The sequence below is a fragment of the Mobula hypostoma genome, chromosome 14, assembly GCF_963921235.1.
Source record: "Mobula hypostoma chromosome 14, sMobHyp1.1, whole genome shotgun sequence".
Lineage (NCBI taxonomy): Eukaryota > Metazoa > Chordata > Chondrichthyes > Myliobatiformes > Myliobatidae > Mobula > Mobula hypostoma.
In genome coordinates this window covers 20,997,974-21,024,386 of record NC_086110.1, presented here as the reverse complement: position 1 = coordinate 21,024,386, position 26,413 = coordinate 20,997,974, and the positions used below count along the sequence as shown (strand labels likewise).

General features: G+C 39.1%; 1 protein-coding gene across 1 annotated transcript; it reads left to right on the top strand.

Annotated features, from left to right (window-relative positions):
• The first annotated feature begins 1,448 nt into the window (after positions 1–1,448).
• On the top strand, positions 1,449–25,783 carry LOC134356467 (chymotrypsinogen 2-like). Its single transcript, XM_063067424.1, has 7 exons — positions 1,449–1,500; positions 1,615–1,718; positions 4,325–4,404; positions 4,727–4,808; positions 7,246–7,426; positions 25,402–25,535; positions 25,622–25,783. Exons 1-7 carry the CDS (start codon positions 1,449–1,451, stop codon positions 25,781–25,783), a joined length of 795 nt encoding a protein of 264 aa, XP_062923494.1.
• The last annotated feature ends 630 nt before the right edge of the window (positions 25,784–26,413 follow it).

Here is a 26,413-nt window from a genome sequence, read left to right as displayed (position 1 = left end):
TCAGCTTTTGTCACAGCATTCACCTTCCTGTAATCTGTACAAAACCTAACACTATTGTCTGGCTTAGGCACCATAACACACGGTGAACTCCAATCCGAATTAGAATGTCTAATAATATCATTCTCTGACATACACTTAATTTCTTGTTTGGTAAGTTCAGAGTTTTCCCTGTTCATTCGATACGGATGTTGTTTTATGGGTTTTGCATCTCCAACATCTACATCACGCGTAGCTACGGTGGTTCTTCTAGGAACATTTGGAAATAAATCTCTATATTTAAAAATTAACTCTTTTATCTTCTCTCTCTCTCTGCTCTGGCTGTAAATGAGATAATTTTTCATCAATATTTTCTAGAATTTTTGAATTTGGTAACCTGGCTGAAATAATGTTGGGTTTAAAATGAGTTTCAGATGAATCATCCATTAAGTTTTTAGAAAGATCAAACTCATTATTGATCACATCAGTCATAGTAGAAGCTTCTCTCTCATAATATGGTTTTATCATATTTATATGACACAGCTGTGTTGTCTTTCTTTGATCTGGGGTTTTTATCACATAATCCACATCATTTACTTTAGATTTAATTTCATAAGGACCATGAAATTTAGCTTGTAATTGGTTCCTTTGCAGTGGGAAAAGAACCAGCACCTTATCTCCAGGTTTAAATAACCTCATTCTAGCTTCCTTATCATACCAGGTCTTCATCTTCACTTGAGCCAACTTCAAATGTTCCTATGCCAAGCTACAAGCTTTATATAATCTTTCTTTAAATTTTAAAACATAATCTAGCAAATTAGTGTGTACCTCTTTATTAAGCTTGTACTCCTTCCCCACCTTCTCATTTGGCTTCTTCCCCCTCCCTTTCCAATCCTGATGAAGGGTCTCAGCCTGAAAGATCGACTCTTTATTCCCCTCCATAGATGCTGCCTGACCGACTGAGATGCTCCAGCATTTTGTGTGTGTTGCTAGGTGACTGTATACTGTATGTCTCCGGAGAGTTTAGCACTTACTAGGGCTGAGGCCGGCTGATTTGGTCTTCCAGAACAAACTTTGTATTTTTCTTACTGGATCAACAAATGGGGGTGGATCGGAGCAACTGAATGTGAAGACACTGATGCTCGGAACGCAGCCACTGAACTGCATTGACCTGTGCAAGTGTTTACCGGCAACTCATTGTGATCAAGTGCTAGAATGCAGAGAGCTGAGAAGTTATGTGTCAAAGACCGTATGTGCCTTATTTGCATTTGTTTAGGATAATTGCCATTTTTCCAGAGTTTGCACAACCTTGTATAATATTTGTTTACTTGGAAAAGGAATAAGCAACATATGCTGTTATTAACTTTTGCACACAGAGCATTTTTTATTCATGACTTTGAAGTGTAAAGTTCATGGCAAATAGACCCTATAAAACCAATCATCAGTCTCTTAAAGAATGTTATAAGCTCACCATGGCGTTTCTGTGGCTTCTCCACTGCTTCGCTTTCATTGGAGTCACTTATGGTAATATCACTTGAAATTAGAATTCTACTTTTAACCATTGGAACGGAGGGTGCTGTGTTGAATGCAATAGGCAACATTTACATAGAACAACTGCTTCTCTCCACCCAGGTGCAGGCTGCGGATCTCCAGCCATCACCCCGGTTGTGTCAGGCTACAGTCGAATTGTCAATGGTGAAGAGGCTGTTCCAGGATCCTGGCCCTGGCAGGTTTCCCTGCAGGTCAGTTAATGTTACCTAGTAAGTTATTTGTTTTTGTTATTTAGTACTTATGGTTATAGAGAGACAACACGGAATAGGCCCTTCCAGCCCTTCGAGCCACATTGCCCAGCAACCCCCGACTTGACCCTAACCTAATCACTAGACTCGCCGGCTGGTGGCATAGTGGCATCATTGCCCGCTTTCAGCGCGAAGGGTCCCGAGTTCGAATCCAGCCGGCTCTCTTGCACACTTTCCATCCGTGCTGGGTTGAACATTGAGCTAGCAACTCGGACATGTAAAAATACGAAAGCCTTAGAACTGTTGAAATTGCTGCAAAAGGCCAGATACTTCTGTATTTATATTGCATCCTGTTTGGTTAATAGACACAGTAATGGGCAATATTTGCAGCTCTTTGCTCAAAAGATGAAGTTATATGAAGAGCTTTCTCTGCTCATCCCTGTTCCACAGATTAAAAAGTAAATATGTTTGCATTCCAGTGGCATTTCTTTAAATAATCCCGTTTTGCTTTTAGTCACCACAACTCTCAAAAAAATTATCCATTTTCCTAATTTTGAATATTACAGAGGTTTCCCTGAAGTTTCTTTAATTTGTCGGACAGTGAACTGAGCACCATTGTTTGGGGTGCACAGTTTCCCTCTCTGTCCCACCCAGTCTACTCTCTTTCACTCTCTCTCTCTTTCACTCTCTCTCTCTCTCTCTCTCTCTCACACACACTCTCAATCCTTCTCACCCTCTCTCTCTCTCACTATCACTCTCTCACACTCTCTTTCTCACCCTCTCTCTCTCTCTCTCTCTTGTTTCTGTCAATCAACTTTTTATCTGTCCTATTATACGTTTGTCTGTTTTTATTTAACAAGCTTCACGTGAATTACTTTCTTAAAACCTTGATGTAATATAGACTTTCTACAATCCTCTACAAAATCACTATTTATCTTTAACAAATCCAAACTGGTTATTCTTAATTAATGTATGTCTGAATTCTTACTAATTGTGGGAAATTATAGATTCTCAGAGTTGATCCATAAATGTCCTCATACCAGTTGGTTTATGATTACTTGGCCTATCTTTCTCTATCTTTTGATTAGTAATTCTCCAGTGCTAAATGGCAATTTGAACACTAAGATTACATTATCCTCCTTTACAAATTATTTCGACTGCATGGAGCTTCTTGATTCCATTTTAGAACTGCTCCCTTCCTGCAGTGACATATCCCTCTGTGTAGCATCCAGATTCTTATTCCATTAGTACTTGCATCATATAATCCAGTGCTTAATATCTTGCTGTCATTTCATCTTGCACAATTCATCTCCATCTCTCCTCTCAGATTGGTTCCAGGCTCTCTTTACTTTAAACATTCTCCAGGAAAATATCTTATACCCCCATAAACTTCCTTACATTATCTTTTATTCATTTTTCAAACTCCCCTTAAGCAATTCTTACCCAACTTTTCAGATTTCCACATCATTTTCTAAATCCCACTTAACTGTTCTTGGTATTACAATATTAGCCCTATTTCTAATCATATCTTTCATTTAAAACTGAAGTTTAGTTTTACAGTAGTTATTTATTGCATCTTTAAAATTTTGTTCTTCAACGAATTTCTTTGAATTCATGATCCAATGACATATGATAACTTCCTTGTTATATTATGAGTCTTGTTTCCTTTTACCCAATTTGCAATAGAGAGTGTTACGTACCCCTTAGCTGGGTTTCCAAACCATCAGAAATGGAATCCCCTTTGGAGTCTGTGATTACTAGGAACTAATAAAGTTTTATTAAAGAAATAAGTAATACAGTACACTAATCACAAGGATATATATCTACAGGTTAGCAATGATAATACACACATATACACAGAACTGGGGTAATAGGAATCAACCAAGCTCTATCGCAGTCTAGGGGTAAAATGATCAGTCTTAAATGAAGCAGAGTTCAGTTCAGTTTAGTGCAGTTCGAAGTAATTGCTGTTGTTGTACCGTTGAAGGGGGAGAGAGAGAGAGAGAGAGAGAGAGAGAGAGAGAGTGAGAGATGCAGTTGGTTTCGGGCAGACCTTTCGATGTCTTCTAATCCCACTGTGGTCATCGACTGTGACCGCTCCGTTCCGGATACGATCGTTCTTCCGTGGTGAACCTGGCACCCAGGCAAGGGCGGACACACACCCCAGGTTCCCATCGATCGTACCTTTACCCCCTGTGGGCCTCTGACCAATCCCCATGAACCGGTCCTCCAAACTCTCACCAACTTTTGGCGGCACACTGCTCTTTCCTGGGTCTCATGGCGTGTTGTGCCTTAGCAAACCTGCTCTTTTTATCCCCCTGCTGGGGTATCACCTGTCCATCAAACTTCAAACAGTTCAGGTTCAAAGTCAATATCTGAATTGTGTTTCTTTCTCGTTGATCTCTCTCTTCTCTCTTATTAGCATTTTGAATGTTTCTCCATTGTCTTCCGATATCTCTCTCATTAGCATTATCCGTCCGGTAGCTCTGCTTGGCATCACACATGACAAGAGTCACTGTCAAATTTCAATAAAACTACTTCTGTATGGTGGAGAAAAGCTTAAGATGTTTTTATGGTAATACTGAGCATCCTTTTTCCTCGTGTAACAGACTGATTCTGGTTGGCATTTCTGCGGCGGTTCCTTGATCAATGAAAACTGGGTTGTCACCGCTGCACATTGTGAAGTGAGGTAAGTCTTAACACCTACAAAGAGAGAAAGAAATGTGCTGGTGAATCATTCTCTAATTCCTGAGGGATGATGCAGCTTTAACTGATATTTTTGTTCAAAGTGATATATGAGGCAAAGAAAAATTGCTCTTGTGGGCATGAACATTGACCTAACGAGGGAAGATCCTTGCATGAATAGTTTGGGAAATCGTTGACTGGAAAGTACAATTTTCCCTCCACCCCCCCCCCACCCACCCCCCCACCACTGATGAAGCTTGGAGTTGCTGGTATCTTGCAACAAGCAAACTCTGTCACTGCTTTTGTTTTTCTTTTGTCACATACAGTACGAACGACTTTGCTATTGTTGGTGCCTATGACAAAAGCTCAAAAGCTGAAGCCAGCCAGAAGTCCATGTCCATTGCTAAGGTATGCATCTCCCTGTAAAACTAGGAATTTGTTTGAATTCAGGTCAAATTTGGGCTACAGTACTGTTAGGATCCAAAATGATGTGCAGAGATGGATGCCATACAGACAGGACACAGGATCTTAGTAAGGGGTGTCCAACACCGAAAGTGGTTTCAATCTCCAATATGAATATGCCTCTCCATGATAAACTTCATAGCACCAAGAATAGAATCACTAGATATCGATAACAAGCAAAAGCAAGAATTACTTCAGGTGCTGACGAAGATGATAAAAGATTATTACACGTCACTTTCGTCAGGCACTGGGGCCCCAGTTTTAATCAGATTAATTTTCCTCTGCACTAGCCCCAATACCCTGACACATGGGCCTTCCAGCAATAAATTTTACTTGCAGTGTAGTAAGTGAAACGACAAAATCAGTCATAAGTACAAACATGAAGCAAACAGATTAGACATTTCACGTCGGAATACATGACCTCTCTGGAAATGTCAATGCTGACGAATCATTAGGCTCACAGCCAGAACAAAATGAGGTCAGTCTCAAGACTGTTGAATACTTATAGCTTGGAACCAACAAAATAAACTGAAGTTTTATTCCTATCTCACTTATATCAAGTGAGAACTAACTTAAGTCATTAATGTTTGGTATCCTGGCAATTTTAGATCAAATGAAAAGAGAACATACTATTAGCCCTATTACAGTTTTTCTCAGTCGCTTAACCACACAGGTCAAAACAGTAGCCACATTCTCTAAACAGTCGACACAGGCTGCAAAAGACTAATCCATTGTGCTAAACTCCTCATTCTCACTGCAAATTGCACTCAGCAAATCAAAACAATAAATATTTGCAGCAAAAGTGAATAATTCAATTAAAACAGTAGCACACAGCATTACATCACTAACACATATCAGTGATCACTGGGTAATCACTGGCAAAACACTGGCCATCCTTCTCAAAGAGGCATAACATGATCAGTGTAGTCAGTTGCACATTGTGATGCTTGGCGCATACTATGTATAATGCCAGAGATCAGGACACTTTGTCTATTATTGTAAATACAATGATTACAACTCCAATCTTGAGTAAGAACTTTGAAGGATCAACAGGATGAGAGGCAAGAATGCAAACCGACACACACAGTCTGGAATCTCAACTGTTGTTACATGAAAGTGAAAGACAAAATTGACCACACCTTTAGGGGAGAAAAATCATTCATCTCTGCTAACAGAAATGCCGTACAATAATGGTCATCTCTGATCTATTTTGTCCCCGGTTTGACCTCATGTTTTCAACAACATCACATCGAATGTGCTCCCTAGCAATGCACCCCCAGGATGCCAAATCCAGCCCTGGACGTCTGCATGGTGATCCTCAATCATAGTGTCCATCAGCGGCCTTTGGTTGTAATGACGCCTGCCATCTGCAGGAAGGGAAAAACCCAGCAGGGTTGAGGAATGGGGAGTGCGGTGAAAAGAGTTTCACGGACATGGATGGATAAGCCTGAAACCAGCCAGTCACTGCAGATGAATGGTGGAAAGATATATTGTCCCACGTGATGACATAGAGTGGGCCATTGATCCTGGTGTCCTGTTCACTAAGGGTTGCCTGTAAAACCCATCAGGGAATTTGATAATGTGTGGGTCGGTATAAGGTCCAGTCTTTGGGCCGTATGCCAGAATGCCAGTGTCTCTATGACTGCACACACGGTAACGTTTGAACCTCTCTGGCCTGGTAGCTGGACCTGCACCCTTTTCTCTACATGATTCATCCTTTGTCTCCTTGTCCTAGATAATGTTGGTGTATCAACAGATTACCAACGATTGCTTAATCCGTTGCAAAGCAGAGCCATTTTGAGTCAATGATTTGGGATTGATTGCTGACACTTCTGAATGATTTTTGCATCTTCTTTTTGTCTTCTGACCACCGTTGTGTCCTGGTATCGAGCGGTTTGCAAGAAGTTCATTAACATTTGAGACAGATGTAGATGCAATGAGAAATTGTTGTCTATTGTGCTGAGGTGATTGCTGTTTCGCTCATATAGAGTTTAGAAATGAGCACATGAACTGCTGGCTTGATCGAAGTGTCTAGGCAACTGAAAAAAAAACTAATTATCTCAGAAAAGTTAATCAGATTCAGAAAGGAAAAACTGAAGATGTTTTATACAAGACGACAGCACCAGTGTGATGGTAAACCACAGAATGCAGCCACTTATTTCCACTTCCAGCTTGTAAGTCTATCTATTTTTCTTTAAATTGCTGACTTTGTTTTCTAATGAAGGGCTTTTGAATTCTATTTTGAAGAAGCAATTCCCCATTCATGAGTGCAGCTCCATTGACATGAAATCCAGGAGAGTCTGAAGTTATCGGTCTCAAGCAAGTGCCAACTGTAAAAGATGAGTACTAGGCACAGCCGTCATCCATGTTCTCTCTGTTACAGGTCATTACACACCCCAAGTGGAACCCATCCACCATTAATTATGATCTTTCTGTGGTGAAGCTTGCAACCCCCGTTCAGTTCAACAGTCATGTGTCGCCAGTCTGTCTCGCCGCTGTATCTGATAACTACCCAGATGGCATGATGTGTGTCACAACGGGATGGGGAAGGACTCGTGCTTACCGTATGTCAGTTCAAAACTTTACAAATTATAGTGTTGCAGTTCTGAGCTCTGTGCCTTTGTACCCTTACCCTGACAGGGAGCAGTGGATAGATTCCCAAGATGATTGGCAATCTGGAAGGTTATGCTATGAAGAGTACTTCATGGCTGCAACAAGTTTCTCTGGTCAAGGAACAGGATAATTCTGTTCATCAGAGGGATATTGTGGGCTTCTACAACTAATCCAGCGATAGGGTGTTCACAGTGTCATATAGATTGGAAATGGGTCTTTCTGCTCAATTGGTCCAAGCAGACTAAGGTACCCCATCCAATCTAGTGCCATTTGCCAATGTTTGGCCCATAACCTTCTAAACCTTTCCAACCCATGGTCCCATAACCTTTAAAACCTCTTTAATCCATGTGTCATAACTTTCTAATCCTTTCCAATCCATGTACCCGTCCAACTGTCTTTTAAAAGTTGTCATTATATTTGCCTTAACACTTCTTCTGGTAGCTGATTCTACATAGATACCACCCTTTGCGGAACAAAAAAGGTTGTCCTTCAAGTTTCTCTGAAATCTTTCCACTCTCACCTTAAACCTATGCCCTCTTGGTCTTGATGTCCCAACTCTGGAGAAAAAGATGGAATACGTTCACCCTATCTTTGCCACTCATGATTTTATACCTCTCTATAAGATCATCTTCAGTCCTCTATGCTCTTTTTTAAAAAAAATTTTATTTTTATTTGGATAAGGAATTCACAAGCATCATGAACTTTTTTCACATGTATAACCTTTTCCATTTCTTTATATATGTATAAATCTATAATTATTTATACATTCCTCAGTACACATTAAGATGATATAAAAAGAAATTAGACACTTAAATAGATAATTATGTGCAGCTGAAATTCTACTCTATTAGGCTAAGTAATGATATTAGTTGTTAAGAAAAATAGTAATAATAGTGGATTAATAATAATTTCCATATATCTCTTCTGGACCATTTCTTTCTGGTCCAAAATTTTGTATGTAAGTCTATGTAACTACCATTGTAGGTGTTTATATCCTAACTTGTTCATGTTTGCTCCTACCCCCAAACATAATTATCCAATCCCTGTGTACTTATTTACTTAATTTTATCATTTTTTATCCCTTTCCCAAATCTTTTCCTTTACTTGTGTTAATTCACCAATTTCCAAAAAAAAAAGAAAAAAAAACAAAAACAGTAAACATTTAGACTAGGGGTGTTTACGTTAGCAATATTACTGTGTTGATGAGAAGAGCAGTATAAATCATTAGGAGAGTCATCTAAAGTCTGCTCGCATTGGGGTTATATATTCAATCCATTTATTCCAAATTTGATAAAATTTTTCTTCTTGAATTCTCAGAGAGTAAGCCATCTTTTCCATTTAAAATATTTCCAAGATAATTTCGTGCCAATCTTCTAATGTAGGTGGTATTGGATTTAGCCATTTTCTAGTGATTGATTTCTTACTTGCCGCTAAGAGGGCCTGCAGCAACTTTATATCTTTCTTCTGTTCAAGAAACAATACATGCCCCAAATAGAGCGTCTCAAAGTTCAGAGGTATCTGGATCTTAAGTACCTTAACTAATATTCTATGATTACCTTTCCAATATAAACTTAATTTAGGGCAATCCCAGAAAATATGGAAATGATTTGACTCCTTGGAGCCACACCTTCTCCAACACATCACGTTTGTGTCGTTATATTTTTCCTGATGTGGGGTCTTGAAGTATCTTATAGTTCAAGGTGTCTCGATAGTAAGGGGGTCAGATAGGCGATTCTGTGGACGCAGTCCAGAGACCTGGATGGTAGTTTGCCTCCCTGGTGCAAGGGTCCGGGATATTTCTGTCCAAGATATCCTGAAGTGGGAGGGTGAGGAGCCAGAGGTCGTGGTACATATAGGTACCAATGACATAGGTAGGAAAAGGGATGAGGTCCTGAAAGGAGAATATAGGGAGCTAGGAAGGGAGTTGAGAAAAAGGACCGCAAAGGTAGTGATCTCGGGATTACTGCCTGTGCCACGCGACAGTGAGAGTAGGAATGCGATGAGGTGGAGGATAAATGCGTGGCTGAGGGATTGGAGCAGGGGGCAGGGATTCAAGTTTTTGGATCATTGGGACCTCTTTTGGTGCAGGCGTGACCTGTACAAAAAGGACGGGTTACACTTGAATCCTAGGGGGACCAATATCCTGGCAGGGAGCTAAGCAGGGCTACTGAGGTGACTTTAAACTAGAATGGTTGGGGGGTGGGAATCAAATTAAAGAGGCTAGGCGAGAGGAGGTTAGTTCACAACAGGGGGATGGGAACCAGTGCAGAGAGACAGAGGGGTGTAAAGTGAGGGTAGAAGCAAAAAGTACTAAGGAGAGAAGTAAAAGTGGCAGGCCGACAAATCCAGGGCAAGCATTAAAAAGGGCCACTTTTCAACATAATTGTATAAGGGCTAAGAGAGTTGTAAAAGAGCGCCTGAAAGCTTTGTGTGTCAATGCAAGGAGCATTCGTAACAAGGTGGATGAATTGAAAGTGCAGATTGTTATTAATGATTATGATATAGTTGGGATCACAGAGACATGGCTCCAGGGTGACCAGGGATGGGAGCTCAACGTTCAGGGATATTTAATATTCAGGAGGGATAGACATGAAGGAAGGGGAGGTGGGGTGGCGTTGCTGGTTAAAGAAGAGATTAACGCAATAGAAAGGAAGGACATAAGCTGGGAAGATGTGGAATTGATATGGGTAGAGCTGCGTAACACTAAGGGGCAGAAGACGCTGGTGGGAGTTGTGTACAGGCCACCTAACAGTAGTAGTGAGGTTGGAGATGGTATTAAACAGGAAATTAGAAATGTGTGCAATAAAGGAACAGCAGTTATAATGGGTGACTTCAATCTACATGTAGATTGGGTGAACCAAATTGGTAAGGGTGCTGAGGAAGAGGATTTCTTGGAATGTATGCTGGATGGTTTTTTGAACCAACATGTCGAGGAACAAACTAGAGAGCAGGCTATTCTGGACTGGGTTTTGAGCAATGAGGAAGGATTAATTAGTGATCTTGTCGTGAGAGGCCCCTTGGGTAAGAGTGACCATAATATGGTGGAATTCTTCATTAAGATGGAGAGTGACATAGTTAATTCAGAAACAAAGGTTCTGAACTTAAAGAGGGGTAACTTTGAAGGTATGAGACGTGAATTAGCTAAGATAGACTGGCAAATGACACTTAAAGGATTGACGGTGGATATGCAATGGCAAGCATTTAAAGGTTGCATGGATGAACTACAACAATTGTTCATCCCAGTTTGGCAAAAGAATAAATCAAGGAAGGTAGTGCACCTGTGGCTGACAAGAGAAATTAGGGATAGTATCAATTCCAAAGAAGAAGCATACAAATTAGCCAGAGAAAGTGGCTCACCTGAGGACTGGGAGAAATTCAGAGTTCAGCAGAGGAGGACAAAGGGCTTAATTAGGACGGGGAAAAAGGATTATGAGAGAAAACTGGCAGGGAACATAAAAACGGACTGTAAAAGCTTTTATAGATATGTAAAAAGGAAAAGACTGGTAAAGACAAATGTAAGTACCCTGCAGACAGAAACAGGTGAATTGATTATGGGGAGCAAGGACATGGCAGACCAATTGAATAATTACTTTGGTTCTGTCTTCACTAAGGAGGACATAAATAATCTTCCAGAAATAGTAGGGGACAGAGGGTCCAGTGAGATGGAGGAACTGAGCGAAATACATGTTAGTAGGGAAGTGGTGTTAGGTAAATTGAAGGGATTGAAGGCAGATAAATCACCAGGGCCAGATGGTCTGCATCCTAGAGTGCTTAAGGAAGTAGCCCAGGAAATAGTGGATGCATTAGTGATAATTTTTCAAAACTCGTTAGATTCTGGACTAGTTCCTGAGGATTGGAGGGTGGCTAATGTAACTCCACTTTTTAAAAAAGGAGGGAGAGAGAAACTGGGGAATTATAGACCGGTTAGCCTAACGTCGGTGGTGGGGAAACTGCTGGAGTCAGTTATCAAGGATGTAATAACAGCACATTTGGAAAGCGGTGAAATGATCGGACAAAGTCAGCATGGATTTGTGAAAGGAAAATCATGTCTGATGAATCTCACAGAATTTCTTGAGGATGTAACTAGTAGAGTGGATAGGGGAGAACCAGTGGATGTGGTATATTTGGATTTTCAAAAGGCTTTTGACAAGGTCCCACACAGGAGAATAGTGTGCAAACTTAAAGCACACGGCATTGGGGGTAAGGTATTGGTGTGGGTGGAGAATTGGTTAGCAGACAGGAAGCAAAGAGTGGGAATAAACGGGACCTTTTCAGAATGGCAGGCGGTGACTAGTGGGGTATCGCAAGGCTCAGTGCTGGGACCCCAGTTGTTTACAATATATATTAATGACTTGGATGAGGGAATTAAATGCAGCATCTCCAAGTTTGCGGATGACACGAAGCTGGGTGGCAGTGTTAGCTGTGAGGAGGATGCTAAGAGGATGCAGGGTGACTTGGATAGGTTAGGTGTGTGGGCAAATTCATGGCAGATGCAATTTAATGTGGATAAATGTGAAGTTATCCACTTTGGTGGCAAAAATAGGAAAACAGATTATTATCTGAATGGTGGCCGATTAGGAAAAGGGGAGGTGCAACGAGACCTGAGTGTCATTATACACCAGTCATTGAAAGTGGGCATGCAGGTACAGCAGGCGGTGAAAAAGGCGAATGGTATGCTGGCATTTATAGCGAGAGGATTCGAGTACAGGAGCAGGGAGGTACTACTGCAGTTGTACAAGGCCTTGGTGAGACCACACCTGGAGTATTGTGTGCAGTTTTGGTCGCCTAATCTGAGGAAAGACATCCTTTCCATAGAGGGAGTAAAAAGAAGGTTCACCAGATTGATTCCTGGGATGGCAGGACTTTCATATGAAGAAAGACTGGATGAACTGGGCTTGTACTCGTTGGAATTTAGAAGATTGAGGGGGGATCTGATTGAAACGTATAAAATCCTAAAGGGATTGGACAGGCTAGATGCAGGAAGATTGTTCCCGATGTTGGGGAAGTCCAGAACGAGGGGCCACAGTTTGAGGATAAAGGGGAAGCCTTTTAGGACCGAGATTAGGAAAAACTTCTTCACACAGAGAGTGGTGAATCTGTGGAATTCTCTGCCACAGGAAACAGTTGAGGCCAGTTCATTGGCTATATTTAAGAGGGAGTTAGATATGGCCCTTGTGGCTACAGGGATCAGGGGGTATGGAGGGAAGGCTGTGGCGGGGTTCTGAGTTGGATGATCAGCCATGATCATAATAAATGATGGTGCAGGCTCGAAGGGCCGAATGGCCTACTCCTGCACCTATTTTCTATGTTTCTATGTTTCTATAATATTTTTCCAACAATGCTCTCTCCAAGTCAAAGAGTTAGTCAAAGACCACTGAAAGCTGCATATTTTTCCCCAAGCCTCCTCTGAAAGTACCAACCCCGCTTCTTTCTCCCACTTCTCTTTAATATACAATGTGTTTACATTTTTAGCATGGGAGAGTGCAGTGTATAATCGAGAAACTGATTTATTTGGTATTGAACTGTAAGCCGAATTCAGAATCTTGAAAAATTCTGATTCTACTGTTGATAAGTCTGTATATCTACAACTCTGGTTAACATAGTGTCGTACTTGAAGGTACCTAAAAAAGTCATTGTGTTCTAGGCCATGTTTGTCCTGTAGGAATTGGAAACTTTGTAATACTCTTTTATGTATAAATGAGAGGTAGGTTGTAAGACCTTTCTTTATTCTTAGTTCAAATCTTTTATCTCCTCTGTTGGGAAGGAATTTGGTATCATATGCACACCATCTGAAAAGTTTAAACATGTTATTGATTCCACATGAATTAACCACCTTCTGCCATACTCTTAATGTAAGATTTATCCAGCTGTTGTTAAACGTTTCCAATTGGGCCATCAATCCTTTGTCAGCTATTGAGGCCTGTAGAGGAAAACTGTCAATCAATCCAAATTCTATTTCCTTCCATCTAGCCTTATATTCCCTATTACACCAATATAACAGAGGGGTTATCTGTGAGGCATAAAAATAATTTCTCAGGCAAGGAAGAACCATACCTCCTCCTTCCTTCCCTAACTATAAGGTGTTATATCGAATTCTAGGTTTCTTTCCTTGCCAGATAAAGCGGGAAATCCATTTGTCCCATTCCCTGAATTGATTATCATCCACCTCCGCAGGTAAAGTCCGGAAAAGATAGCGTAACCGAGGGAGAATATTCATTTTTATGGTATTTATCCTTGAATTTAAACTCAAAAAGGGGATAAGATTCCATCTATGCATATCTGCTTTTATCTCTGAAATTAATGGCCCGTAATTTACCTGTGACAGTGTTGAAAGAACCTTCGACAGGGTTATTCCTAAATATTTTAATGATTTAGCTTCCCACTTAAGATCATATGTGTCCTGCAGTTTTTTGGATGGTGTATAATTTAGGGACATAACTTGCGTTTTCTTTGCATTTATTTTATAACCTGATATTTTCCCAAAGTCATCCAACAGTGTAAACAATCCTATAAATGATTTTTCTGGTTCACTCAGATAGACCAAAACATCATCTGCGAATAACGCCACTTTCTGTTCAATCCCTGCCACCTTGATACCTTTTACAATTTCGCTCTGTCTTATTAGTTGGGCAAACGGTTCAATGTATAGCGCAAAAAGGAGAGGAGAAATTGGGCATCCCTGTCTAGTGCCTCTCTCTAAAATAAAGGAGTCAGAGAGTTCCCATTTATTTTAATTCGAACTGTAGGGCTGCCATGTAAAGTCTGGATTACTTTAATAAACTTTTCTTGAAAGCCCAATCTTCCTAACACTGTGTATAAGAATGCCCAACTAACCGAATCAAAAGCTTTCTCAGCATCTAATCCCACTACCATTGTCTCTGTCCTGTTCTTAGTAACCTGTTCTAGTATGTGTAGAGTTCTCCTTATGTTGTCCTGTGTTTGTCTTTGTTGAATAAATCCAGTCTGGTCTAAGTGGATTAGGCCAGGTAAAAGCTTTTCCAATCTGTGCGGTAATATAGATGTAAATAATTTGTAATCTAAATTAAGAACATTAACTGGCAGATAATTACCACATTCTAGTTTATCTTTACCTTCTTTAGGAATAACTGAAATAGTTACTTCTCTCCAGGAAGGTGGAGTTTCTCTTCTCTGCAAGATCCAATTAAAGATGTTAAGTAGTAATGGGGCTAACTGTGACTTCAGCAATTTGTAGCACTCTGAGGTAAACCTATCAGAACCTGGAGACTTTCCAGCCTTTAATCTAGAGATGGCCACATTCAGTTCTTTGGCAGTTACTGGTTCTAATAGGCATTGATTTTGTAAATCTGTAAGTTTGGATAGATCTAAAGAATTCAATAAAGTGTCTATATAGGGCTCATTGGAGGCCCGGGGTAGGGAGTACAGCTCTCGATAATATGTTTCAAAACTCTCTTGAATTTTCCCTATTGTACTCTCCACAAGCTTTGTCTTTGGATTCTTTATTTTATGAATTGTATTGTCTGCTTGTTGTTTACATAACTCATATGCGAATAATCTAGCTGATTTACCTCCTACTTCATAATTCTTTTGTCTCAGGTAAAGAAAATTTCTTTGAGTTTCCAATGTATAAATATCATCAATTTCACTTTGCAATTTCTTAATTTCCTGTTTTAAATTAGAATTACTTTTGTTGCTATCTACAACTTGAAGTTGCTTTAATTTTCCTTGAAGGTCTGCTAATTTTTGTGCATTGATTTTTTTCATGTGAGTGGTAATGGAAATAATTTTCCCTCTCAGTGCAGCTTTCAATGTATCCCATAAAATCACTGGTGATGTTTCTCCTGTGTCATTAAGATCTAGGTATTCTTTGATTTCTCCCCTTAATCTCTCCATTACTTTCAGGTTATTGAGTATATGTGAATTTAACCTCCATAGTGTTTTCCTCATTTTCCTTTCCAGGATTTGAGACATAGAGACTGGGCTATGATCTGACAGATCAATTGTTGCAATATTACAGTTTTTTATCCTGTGTCTATCTGTATTTAAGATAAAGAAATAGTCTATCCTTGAATAGGCTGAATGAGGGAAAGAGTAATCTGTAAAATCTTTACTAGCGGGGTGTAATTCCCTCCACACATCCTTAATTCCCAACTCCTCCATCAATAAATTCATTTTCCAAGTCAAAGGTTTATTCTGAGTAACTATTCTTGAAGAATCTAATGCAGGATTTAACCTAATATTAAAATCCCCTCCACAGATTACTACCCCTTGAGAACTGACCATTAGGTCAAAAATGTGTCTATAAAATGACCATTCACTACCTGGAGGAGCATAAACATTCAGCAATGTTATTTCTGTACCTTCTATTCTTCCTGTGATTTTTATAAATCGTCCATCTTTGTCTTTAGTCTCTCAAATATGTTAATAATTAAGAGTACTTGATATTAAAGTAGCTACCCCTCTTTTGTGGCTCAATTTATATGATGAATAAAATACATACTTAGAGCCCATTCTTTTTAATTTTTCATGTTTGGATTGGCTCATATGTGTTTCCTGGAGGAAAGCTATTTGTGCCCTCTCTTTTTTCAATTTAGACATAATCTTATTTCTTTTAATTGTATTCAAAACCCCATTAACATTATAGGAAATTATTTTCACCAGTTCAATTTGCATTTTTCTCTAGAAGAAAAAAAACACTCTCCTTTTCTAACCAAACAGTAAGCAATCCCTTCTCAACAGTGAACCAAAACATATAACCACACCCTAGACATTTTTGAACGTATAACATTTGAAAATTTTCCCCGACTTCCAACAGTGAGGCCTGAGCACCGACCCGCCTCAGTTCAGAGGGATAACCTCTATCTTCACCCTGTGTTAGAGGGCTCTCCGCAGTTTGAGTAATCATAGAGAATTTTCTCCTATTTATGTCTCAACCATATTGCTATCATTCAAGTTATTCCGTCTAGTTTATTTTCAGTTACCAGCTTTCATTTTACCTTTAAGTCCGATTTACTCTTTTCAGTCATTTCTCTTAACTAGTCTGTATTCTCTGTACATTCGCGTCTGAATATTTGCAGCTTTTCCTTGTAGTTTGACACTCTGGTTCGAGTGGAGCGTCCTCGCCCCACTAACTGCCACGACTTCTGCCGAATCCTTTCCAGTAGCGACTCCGGTTGGGTGATAACTTTAATAGGTAGTCCCCAGTCCGCCAGGTCCAACGTTGCCTCCTCCACTGTAGCGTAAGTTTTTGTCCCTTCGTCGTAAAAGACTCTCAGCCGAGCTGGATACAGGGTCTGGAATCTGATGTTGTTTTCCTTCAGGACCCTCCATGTTTCCGTTTATTCCTTCCATCTGGCAAGGATCCTGGGAGCGTAATCGTGGTCTAAACTGATTTTACAGTTGCTCCACATGAAACCTTTCTTTTGTCATGCCTGTTTAAGCACCTCTTCCTTCCTTCTGTAACTGAGAAATCTGATCAGAATCGATCTGGGCTGGGCGCCTGCCGAGGGCTGTGGTGCCAACGTGCGGTGAGCTCTTTCTATCTGTAGGTCTTTTGTAGCCGGTATATCAAGGTTCTCTCTAAGCAGCTTCTCCACGAAGGGAACCATCAATCCGGGTTTACCTTCAGTTCCTTCGGGAACTCCATAGCTCCTCACATTTTCCCTTCTTGAGCGGCCTTCTTGGTCTATTAGCTTCCACTGGAGCTGGTCTTGTAGCTTCAGCATTTCTGCTATCACTTCCTCTGCGTTTTGCAGCATCTCATTAATTCCTACAATCCTCACTTTGGCTTCATCTATCCTCAGATTAGTTTTTCCTATTTCTCCTTTAATATCTTCCAGCTGTTTGTTGTTATCTTGTCAGAACTCGTGAATCTCTCTGAGAATCAAAGACAGATTCAACGATTCCTCTTCATTCTTTCTTTCTTTTCAAATCTTTTTATTATATATATAGGAAATATAACACGAGTACATCGAAGTAACAACACTTACAATGTCTCAAAAAAAACCATCATCTTAAAGATTGAAAACAAAATTTTGTGATAACAAAAAAAAAACCTACTGAGCAGAAAAGTGAGAAAAAAAAAGAGAACCTATTAGTTGTACAACCCCGGAGCCATGCGTCATACAAAAAGCTTCTAAAAATAAACATCAAACCGCCAGCAAGAAAAGAAAATATACTAAAAAAATTTACAATTAGATCGTGGAAAAATGATATCAATTAACTCAAATGATAATAATGAACAAATGAGCCCCATCTTTTCTCAAGATCAAATGAAGGCTCAAAGGTTCGACTTCTAATTTTCTCCAAACTAAGACGTAGCATCACTTGAGAGAACCATTGTGACAAAGTGGGAGCTGATGTATCCTTCCGCGTCAACAAAATGGCCCTCCTAGCTATCAATGTAACAAATGCAATAACATGTTGGTCAGACACAGAAATACCATGAATATTTTGAGGAACTATTCCAAAAAGCACAGTTAATTTACTAGGTTGTTAATTTATTAATTTATTATTTTTAAGTGCTTTAGAAATTGTTGATAAAACCGACTTCCAGATATGTTCCAATATAGAACAAGACCAAAACATATGTGTCAGTGTAGCTATCTCAGTTTTACATCTATCACAATGACTATCAACATTGGGAAAGATTTTAGAAAATCTCTCCTTTGTCAAATGATAACGATGTACAATTTTAAATTGAATCAATGAATGGCTAGCACAAATTGAAGAAGAGTTAACCAACTTCAATATCGGCATCCAATCCTCCGTCATAAAAGTCAAATTAAGTTCCTTTTCCCAATCCTGTTTAATCTTAGACAAAGGATGTTTATCCCATTGTAATAGTAAATTATAAATTCTTCCAATAGAACCCATAATCAAAGGATTCATACTCATAATAGTATCTAACAGGTCAGCCTCCAATATGTAAGGGAAATTACTTAAATATTTTTGTAAAAAATATCTAACTTGAAGGTATTGCAGAAAGTGTGAGTATGAAAGAGAATATTTATCAATTAATTGTTCAAAAGACAATAATCTGTCCTCTTTAAATAAGTCCAAAAAAAATTAGTATCTTTATTTTTCCAAAGTAGAAAAATTGGATCACTCAAAGAAGGCTTAAAAAAGTAAATTAAACTACAAAATTTAAATTTTTTAAGATTAAAAAAATTGCGGAACTGGAGCCAAATTTGTAAAGAATACTTAATCACAGGATATAGGTTTAAATTAACAACTTTACCTAATTGCATAGGTAAAGGAGCCCCCATTAACAAGGTTAAATAAAACTGTTTTACAACTTTTAGTTCCAGGTCTACCCAAATTGGCCGATCACTCTTATCAACCCAATATAACCAAAAAGACATATATCGCAGATTAACAGCCCAATAATACATTCTAAAATTAGGCAAAGCAAGACCTCCATCCTTTTTCAATTTTTGTAAATGACATTTACTAATTCTTGGTCTTTTATTATTCCAAATAAAAGATAAAATAATAGAATCAATCTGATCAAAAAACTTCCTAGTCAAAAAAACAGGAATATTCTGAAATAAATATAAAAATGTCAGTAGAATCATTATTTTAACTATATGAATACGACCAACAAGTGAAAATGTAAGTGGACTCCATCTACTAAATAAATACTTCATAGAGTCTACTAAGGGAACAAAATTAGCTTTATAAATATCCTTATATTTTTTAGTAATTATAGTAACTAAATATCTAAAAGAGTCTGAAACTTTTAAAGGGGTATTATCATATATAGAAACAGAATCATTTAAAGGAAACAATTCACTTTTACTAAAATTAATTTTATATCCTGAAAAACCTCCGAATTCATTAAATAATTTTAGCAGGACAGGAATGGATTCGTCAGGGTTAGATATATAAACCAATAAATCATCAGCATAAAGAGAGACCTTATGCATGGTCTCATTCACAAACATCCCATGGATATTTTTAGCCTCACGAAGAGCAATAGCAAGGGGTTCTAATATTAAATTAAACAACAAAGGACTTAATGGACAGCCTTGCCTTGTCCCCCGTGAAAACTGAAAAAAAGGAGACCAACAATTGTTAGTGACAACAGTAGCAATAGGGGCTTTATATATCATTTTAATCCAATTATTGAAATTAACACCAAAGCCAAATTTCTCTAAAACATTGAATAAATATTTCCATTCGACTCGGTCGAACACTTTATCAGCATCCAAAGATACAACACATTGTGGAATTTTAGAAGAGGATGAATATATAATGTTAAGTAGTCTCCGAACATTTGAAAAGGAATAGCGACCCTTTATAAAGCCTGTTTGATCTTTACAAATAATTTTACCCAAAATACTCTCCAACCGATCGGCCATTATCTTTGACAAAATCTTAGCGTCAACATTCAGTAATGAAATAGGTCTATATGAAGCACAGTCAGTAGGATCTTTATCTTTTTTAAGAATTAAAGAAATAGAGGCCTCATAAAAAGTAGAGAGTAAGTCACCTTTCACAAAAGAATCCTTAAACATTTCCAACATATACGGAGAGAGCAACTTTCCAAATTTTTTATAAAATTCTACAGGATAGCCATCAAGTCCTGGGGACTTACCAGATTGCATTGAAAAAATAGCTTTATGAATTTCTGCTTCAGTAATTTGAGCATCGAGAATCTTTTGATCCTCAGCTGAGATTTTAGGAAAAACAATCTTTCGTAAAAAAGCATTCATTTTAGAGGAATCTAACGGACATTGAGATTTATATAGCTCAGCATAAAAGTCTTGAAAGATCTTATTAACTTCCTCATATTCCTGAGCTAAGGTACCATCTTTCCTATGAATTTTCATGATTTGCCTTTTGGCTGCAGCCATTTTTAATTGAGATGCAAGCAGTTTATTATTTTTATCTCCAGACATATAAAATTGGCTCTTTAACTTAAGCAATGTTTAATCTTTAACCTTCAATGGGATGAGTTAATAACAGGTTATATTGTGATTGAAGTTCCACCCTTTGTTTAAATAAATCAGTATTGGGGGAAATTGCATAAATATTATCTAAATCTTTAATTTGTTTTGAAATTCTATCTAATTCTGCTCTAGTTTGTTTTTTAAGTTTAGCTGAATAAGAAATAATCTGACCGTGTAAAAATGCTTTAAATGTATCCCATATAATTAATTTAGACATACTCCCTATATCATTAAAAAGAAAAAATTCTTTTATCTGGGTTTCAATGAAACTGACAAAGTCAGAGTTTTGCAATAATGTCTGAGACATGCACCAAGGTGGGTGGGCAAGAGTGACATCATCAAATTCAAAAGACAAACTCAGAGGCGCATGATCAGATATAGCAATAGCGTCATATTCGCAGGTTTTAACACTAGGCAAGAAGCGGGGATCGATTATAATATAATTGATCCTCGAATATTTTTTATAAACGTGTGAGAAGAAAGAATATTCTCTATTGTCAGGATAAAGATACCTCCACAAATCAATCAACCCAAAATCAATCAAAAAGGAATTAATAAATGACGCGGATCGATGTGGAAGTCGCTGATTGGTTGAGCTCTTATCAATCATAGGAGTTAAACAGCAGTTAAAATCCCCACCCATTATGAGCATATATTTATTTAAGTCAGGCAGTAAAGCAAATACCTTTTTAAAAAAAGAAGGATCATCTAAGTTAGGACCATACAAATTAACTAAAACAACTTTTCTGTTGCAGATTGTTCCTTTAACAATTAAAAATCTACCATTAGAATCTGATTCAATATCCTCTTGAATAAATATATTAGGTTTAATGAAAATAGACACGCCTTTTGTTTTACTCTGAGAAGTAGAGTGGAATTGCAAACCATTCCACCATCTAAAAAATCTATTTTGATCTCCCGCCCTGATATGTGTCTCTTGAGCAAAAATTATATCAGGTTGGAATCGTTTAATAATTTTAAAAGTCATCTTTCGTTTTATAGGATGATTCCAACCACGTACATTCCAACTTATTATATTAATCCGTTTGAACAGCATACTATAATTTCATTCTACTTTATACATGCACAAAGCACATACCAATGCAGGATGATCAAAGATGGCGGCGATGAAGAATACAACCAAATAAAAAACACGCATGCTCCGGAACCACCCAATGGGAAAAAACGAACTCTAAACCCACCCACCCACACCCGGAAACCCGAAAAAGGCAAGCAATCTACGATAGAATTCAAAGCTGCTGACTGCTCTGTCTGTGTTTTCTTTCCCTCCTCCCAGTTAGTAAAAAAGTAGAGTGACCTTGTGAAAAAGACAATAAAGTCTCAGCAAAGAAGGTACTTACATTCCATCAACCGATAAACAAGAAAGAACCAAAATAATGTTATCTCTTAGAGAGAAAAACCAGTACCATGTTTAAGTTTAATATTAATTCCCTAAAAAAGCTTTAAATTCAATTATAAAATGTTATTATAGAACAGAAAAATATATAAAAAGCCCTATTAATAGGAAAAACTACCAATTAGCTACGAAGTATTAAATTAAAGGAACAAATCACCTTATCTTCTTCCCTCAGTCATAAAATGTCCAGAGATCATTTGAGCAGAGATACTTAAACCATAAATCTTTCCTAAGGAAAACCAATAATATGCAATAAAAAACATCTCCCCGTGTTCTTTAATTAGTCTCTCGATGAAATATACAAGTGGCCATCATAAATCTTCTTTCCAAAATGCGAATAATACACAAATAGCCAAACAGCCTTTCAGATGGATCATTCAACAGCAGCGTCAGTGACAGTGGCAGGCAAAGCCTGAACAAAATCCAGCGCAGCTTTTGGATCAAAAAAAGTACGAGGAGGAGAATTAGGAGGGAAAATTTTAAGTCTTGTCGGATACCTGAAAGATGGGAAAAGATTCTTATCATATGCTTGTTTCATTACCAGGGCAAATTTTGATCTTTGTTCCATTATCTCTCTTGGATAGTCTTCGTAGAAGCGGAGCTCAGATTCCATAAATCTAAAAACTCTCTGTTTTCTTGCCTGTCGTATTATTTGATCTTTAATTTTAAAGTGATGAAAGCAAACCAGAACAGATCTTGGTTTGCTAGAGTCCTTCGATTTCGAGATAAACACTCTGTGTGTCCTTTCTATAGCAGGCGGCTTTGATAGAATGGTAGGAAATAAAGTGTGGAAAAGCTTACCAAAGTAAGCCATTAGATCTCCATCTTCAGCTCCTTCTTGCAACCCAACAATTCTTATATTCCTTTGTCGAGACCTAGTTTCCAGGTCTATAATTTTATTTTGATACCTTTCCAAACGAGTTGTAGCTTCAGACAGCTTTTGCTTAGTTATCTTCAATTCCTCTTTGTGTGAAATAACTTGAGTTTCCAGGTCTTTAAGTTTTCACAGAAATGACTTCATTTCATTACTATTCTTTTCCAGTTGGTCCTTAATTGATCCATTCTGATCCTTAATTGAATTTAGTGTCGGAACAATATCTTCAGCCCACGATGGCATTTCATCAGATCTTTCCTTTTGCACCTTTCCTTTCCCATTACCTTTATCACTAGGTTCAGGTAAATTCTTCCCACTTCTTGTAGACATAGACATATTGATCCCCCTCAAGAATCAACAAGTAAAAATTTTAAATTCAAAGCTTAAACTAGGGGGAAAGAAAGAAAACTAAGAGCAGCAGAAAAATACTCCCTTTCCATTGGCAGACAGGGGCGGTCCCCTTCCTCTTCATTATCTCCGTCCTGGCTTGCCGTGGGGGAGCTAGGCCCGTCGCCTTGCTGCGTCTCTTTGTGTTTATCAGCCTTCAGGAGCGGACTTTTTAATCTTGTTCTTAGACATCATCCTTGCCCCTTTTATTAATATAGTTATACAATATTAAGTATTTGTCTAATTTCGATTTTGGGGCAGTTTACCTTTTTTGTCGAGAGACTTTTTCCTTATGCCGCCACTCCCCTGATGACCCGGACGTCCTATCCCTTCTATGCTCTAAGGAATAAAGTCCTAGCCTCTTCAACTTCTCCCTATAATTCAGTTATTCAAATCCTGGCAGCATCCTTTTTTACATGTATTCCGGTCTAACAACACCTTTACTACAGCAAGGCAACCAAAAATGAATACAATATTCCGAGAGCAGTCTTACCAGCGTCCAATACAACCACAACATGACATGACTTCCCAACTTCTCTACTCATTGGCCTGAGAGATAAAGGCCAGTGTGTCAAAAGCCTTCTTCACCTCCTCACCTACCTGTGACTTGCACTCTGTTCTACAGCACTCCCCAGTGCCCTGGAATTCACTGTGAAAATCCTACCTGGATTTGACTTTCCAAAATATAGCACTTCATATTTACCAGCAAACCTGCAGACAAACGGGGTGCTATTGCTGTGCGGCGGACTGACCTCGACCTTGCTGATGCCAGTTGGAAACTCTCAAGACACCTCCTTGAAAAGGACCATATTCTGGACCCTCAGTGTTGCCATCACTGATCTCATCAACCTTGTGACCTCCCATTCACTGCCACCAAACTCATAGATCCCTTATCCCGCAATGCTTGTTTCTACCTTCTACTCAAGATCCACAAACGTGACTGTACGAGTAAGACCATTGTCCCTGCCAACCTGCCCCACTGAACTCATGTCCACGTACCTCAACTCCATTATATCCCCCTTGGTTCAGTCCCTTCCCAGATCAACACAGCAACACTTCTCATACTCTTGATCTCCTCAATAATGTTCAATTCCCTGCCCTGACCACCTCATTTTCACCGTGGATGTCCAATCCCTATACGTTTCAATCCCCCATCAAGAAGGCCTTAAAGTTCTCTGTATTTTTTCCCTCCAAAAGACCCTACTTGTTCCCCTCCATCAATACCCTCCTGTCTGGCAGAACTGATCCTCACCCTTAACAATTTCTCCTTTGGTCCCTCTCTCTTTTTCCAAACTCTAGAGGTAGCCGTGGTTACCTGTATGGGCCCCAGCTACGCCTACCTTTTCATTGGCTGCGTAGAGCAGTCCATGTTCCAAGCCTTCTCTGGTCAAACTCCCCAACTCTTTCTGCACTACATTGACAACTGCATAGACGCTGCTTCACACCTTCATGCTGAGCTCATCAATTTCGTAAACTTTGCCTTCAACTTCCACCCTACCCTTAAATTCACTTGGTCCATTTCTGACACCTCCCTCCCCTTTCTCGATCTCTCTGTCGCCATCTCTGGAGACAAACTATCTACTGACAACTTTTATAAACCTGCTGATTCCCACGGCCATCTTGACGATACTATTTCCACACGATCTTCTGTAAAAACGCCATTCCCTTTGCTCAGTTCCTTCACCTCTGTCGCATCTGTCCCAGGGATAAGGACAAAGAATGGGGTTTCTCTTCCTCACCTGCATCTCCTCCATTTCCCGGACATCCACGTCCATCCCATCTTCCTGCCACCTGAACAGGGATAGAGTTCCTCTTGTCCTGACCTGTCACCTCATGAGCCACTGCACCCAACGCATCATTCTCCACAACTTCCGCCGTCTGCAAAGGGATCCAACCGCCAACACATCGTTACCTTCCCTCCACTCTCCACATCTTCAGTGGGATCCTCGCACCAAACACATCATTACCCCGCCTCCCCCACTATCCGCGTATCATAGGGACTGCTCCCTCCATGATTCCTTTGTCCATTCAGCCCTCCCCACTAGTCTCTCTCACATATCCCTGCATGCAACAGAAATGCTACACCTCGCTGTTCACCTCCTCCCTGTCCTGGAAAGAAAAGCCTTATCCTGGCAATAGATACAGTGGAAGCACAAGAATTGAGAAAAGGGAGACAGGCCGGAAAGAGGTATAGTCAATCAATAGGTTTATAAATGGTTTCTAGTGGCTGAAAATATACCCTTTAACTTTCATTGGAATATGACTCTTAAAAAAATAAAGCAAAACTGATTGAAGTATCATCTAACGTTTCCACAGCTGCTGAGCGACCTAACAAACTTCAGCAAGCTGCTCTTCCTCTCCTCTCCAACGTGAACTGCAGGAACTACTGGGGTAGCAGTGTCACCGATATCATGATCTGCGCTGGTGCTGCTGGTGCCTCATCTTGCATGGTATGAAACCTTTTCAAAGTACTTCAACCTCTTTTAAGTTGCAAAAAGGCAATGAGACCAAGTCTGAGGCTGTGACTTGTTTACAGGGTGACTCTGGCGGCCCACTTGTCTGTCAGAAGCACAATGTCTGGAACTTGGTTGGCATCGTTTCCTGGGGCAGTGGCTATTGCTCCACCAGCACTCCTGGTGTCTATGCCCGCGTGACGGAGCTCAGGGACTGGATCGATAGCACCATTGCTGACAACTAAGTGCAAATCAACATGTGAAATACAAATGAAAATAAATGTACTTCTTCAACATGAATTCTAAACCTGTGTTGTTCTTTAAGGCCTGTCTGGAAATATAAGTTATTAATAAATCTAAGTAATATATGAGTTATAGGGAAAGGGTGAATAAGTTAGCAGGATAGGAGAATGTGGGGGGATTTGCTAGAGGTGTACAAAATTATGAAAGGTATAGATAGGTTAAATGCAAGCAGGTTTTTCTCCCTCAGAACACAAAATAATCTTCAGATGCTGGGGTCAAAACAACACTCACAACACGCTGGAGGAACTCAGCAGGTTGAAAACCGGTAATGCCAAACCCATGAGATAATCAATCTCAGATCCTAAATTTGTACCGGACTGAGATTCTAGAAGCAGCTTCCGCAAACAGAAGTATATTTCAGCAACATGAGTGCCCTCTAGGTCATCGCTATCAACTAAGGATGAACAATATTTAAATTTTTAATTGGTGAGATATTGCAGAATTGAAATTACATTTCTTTCCTCTGTTTATTTGAGTAGACATGGTTAAAGTTTCTGTTCAAAGTGCAAAGAAAGACACTCCTGTGTAATACATTTGTATTCTACAAAATGTAACAGAGTCCTCCACCTCCC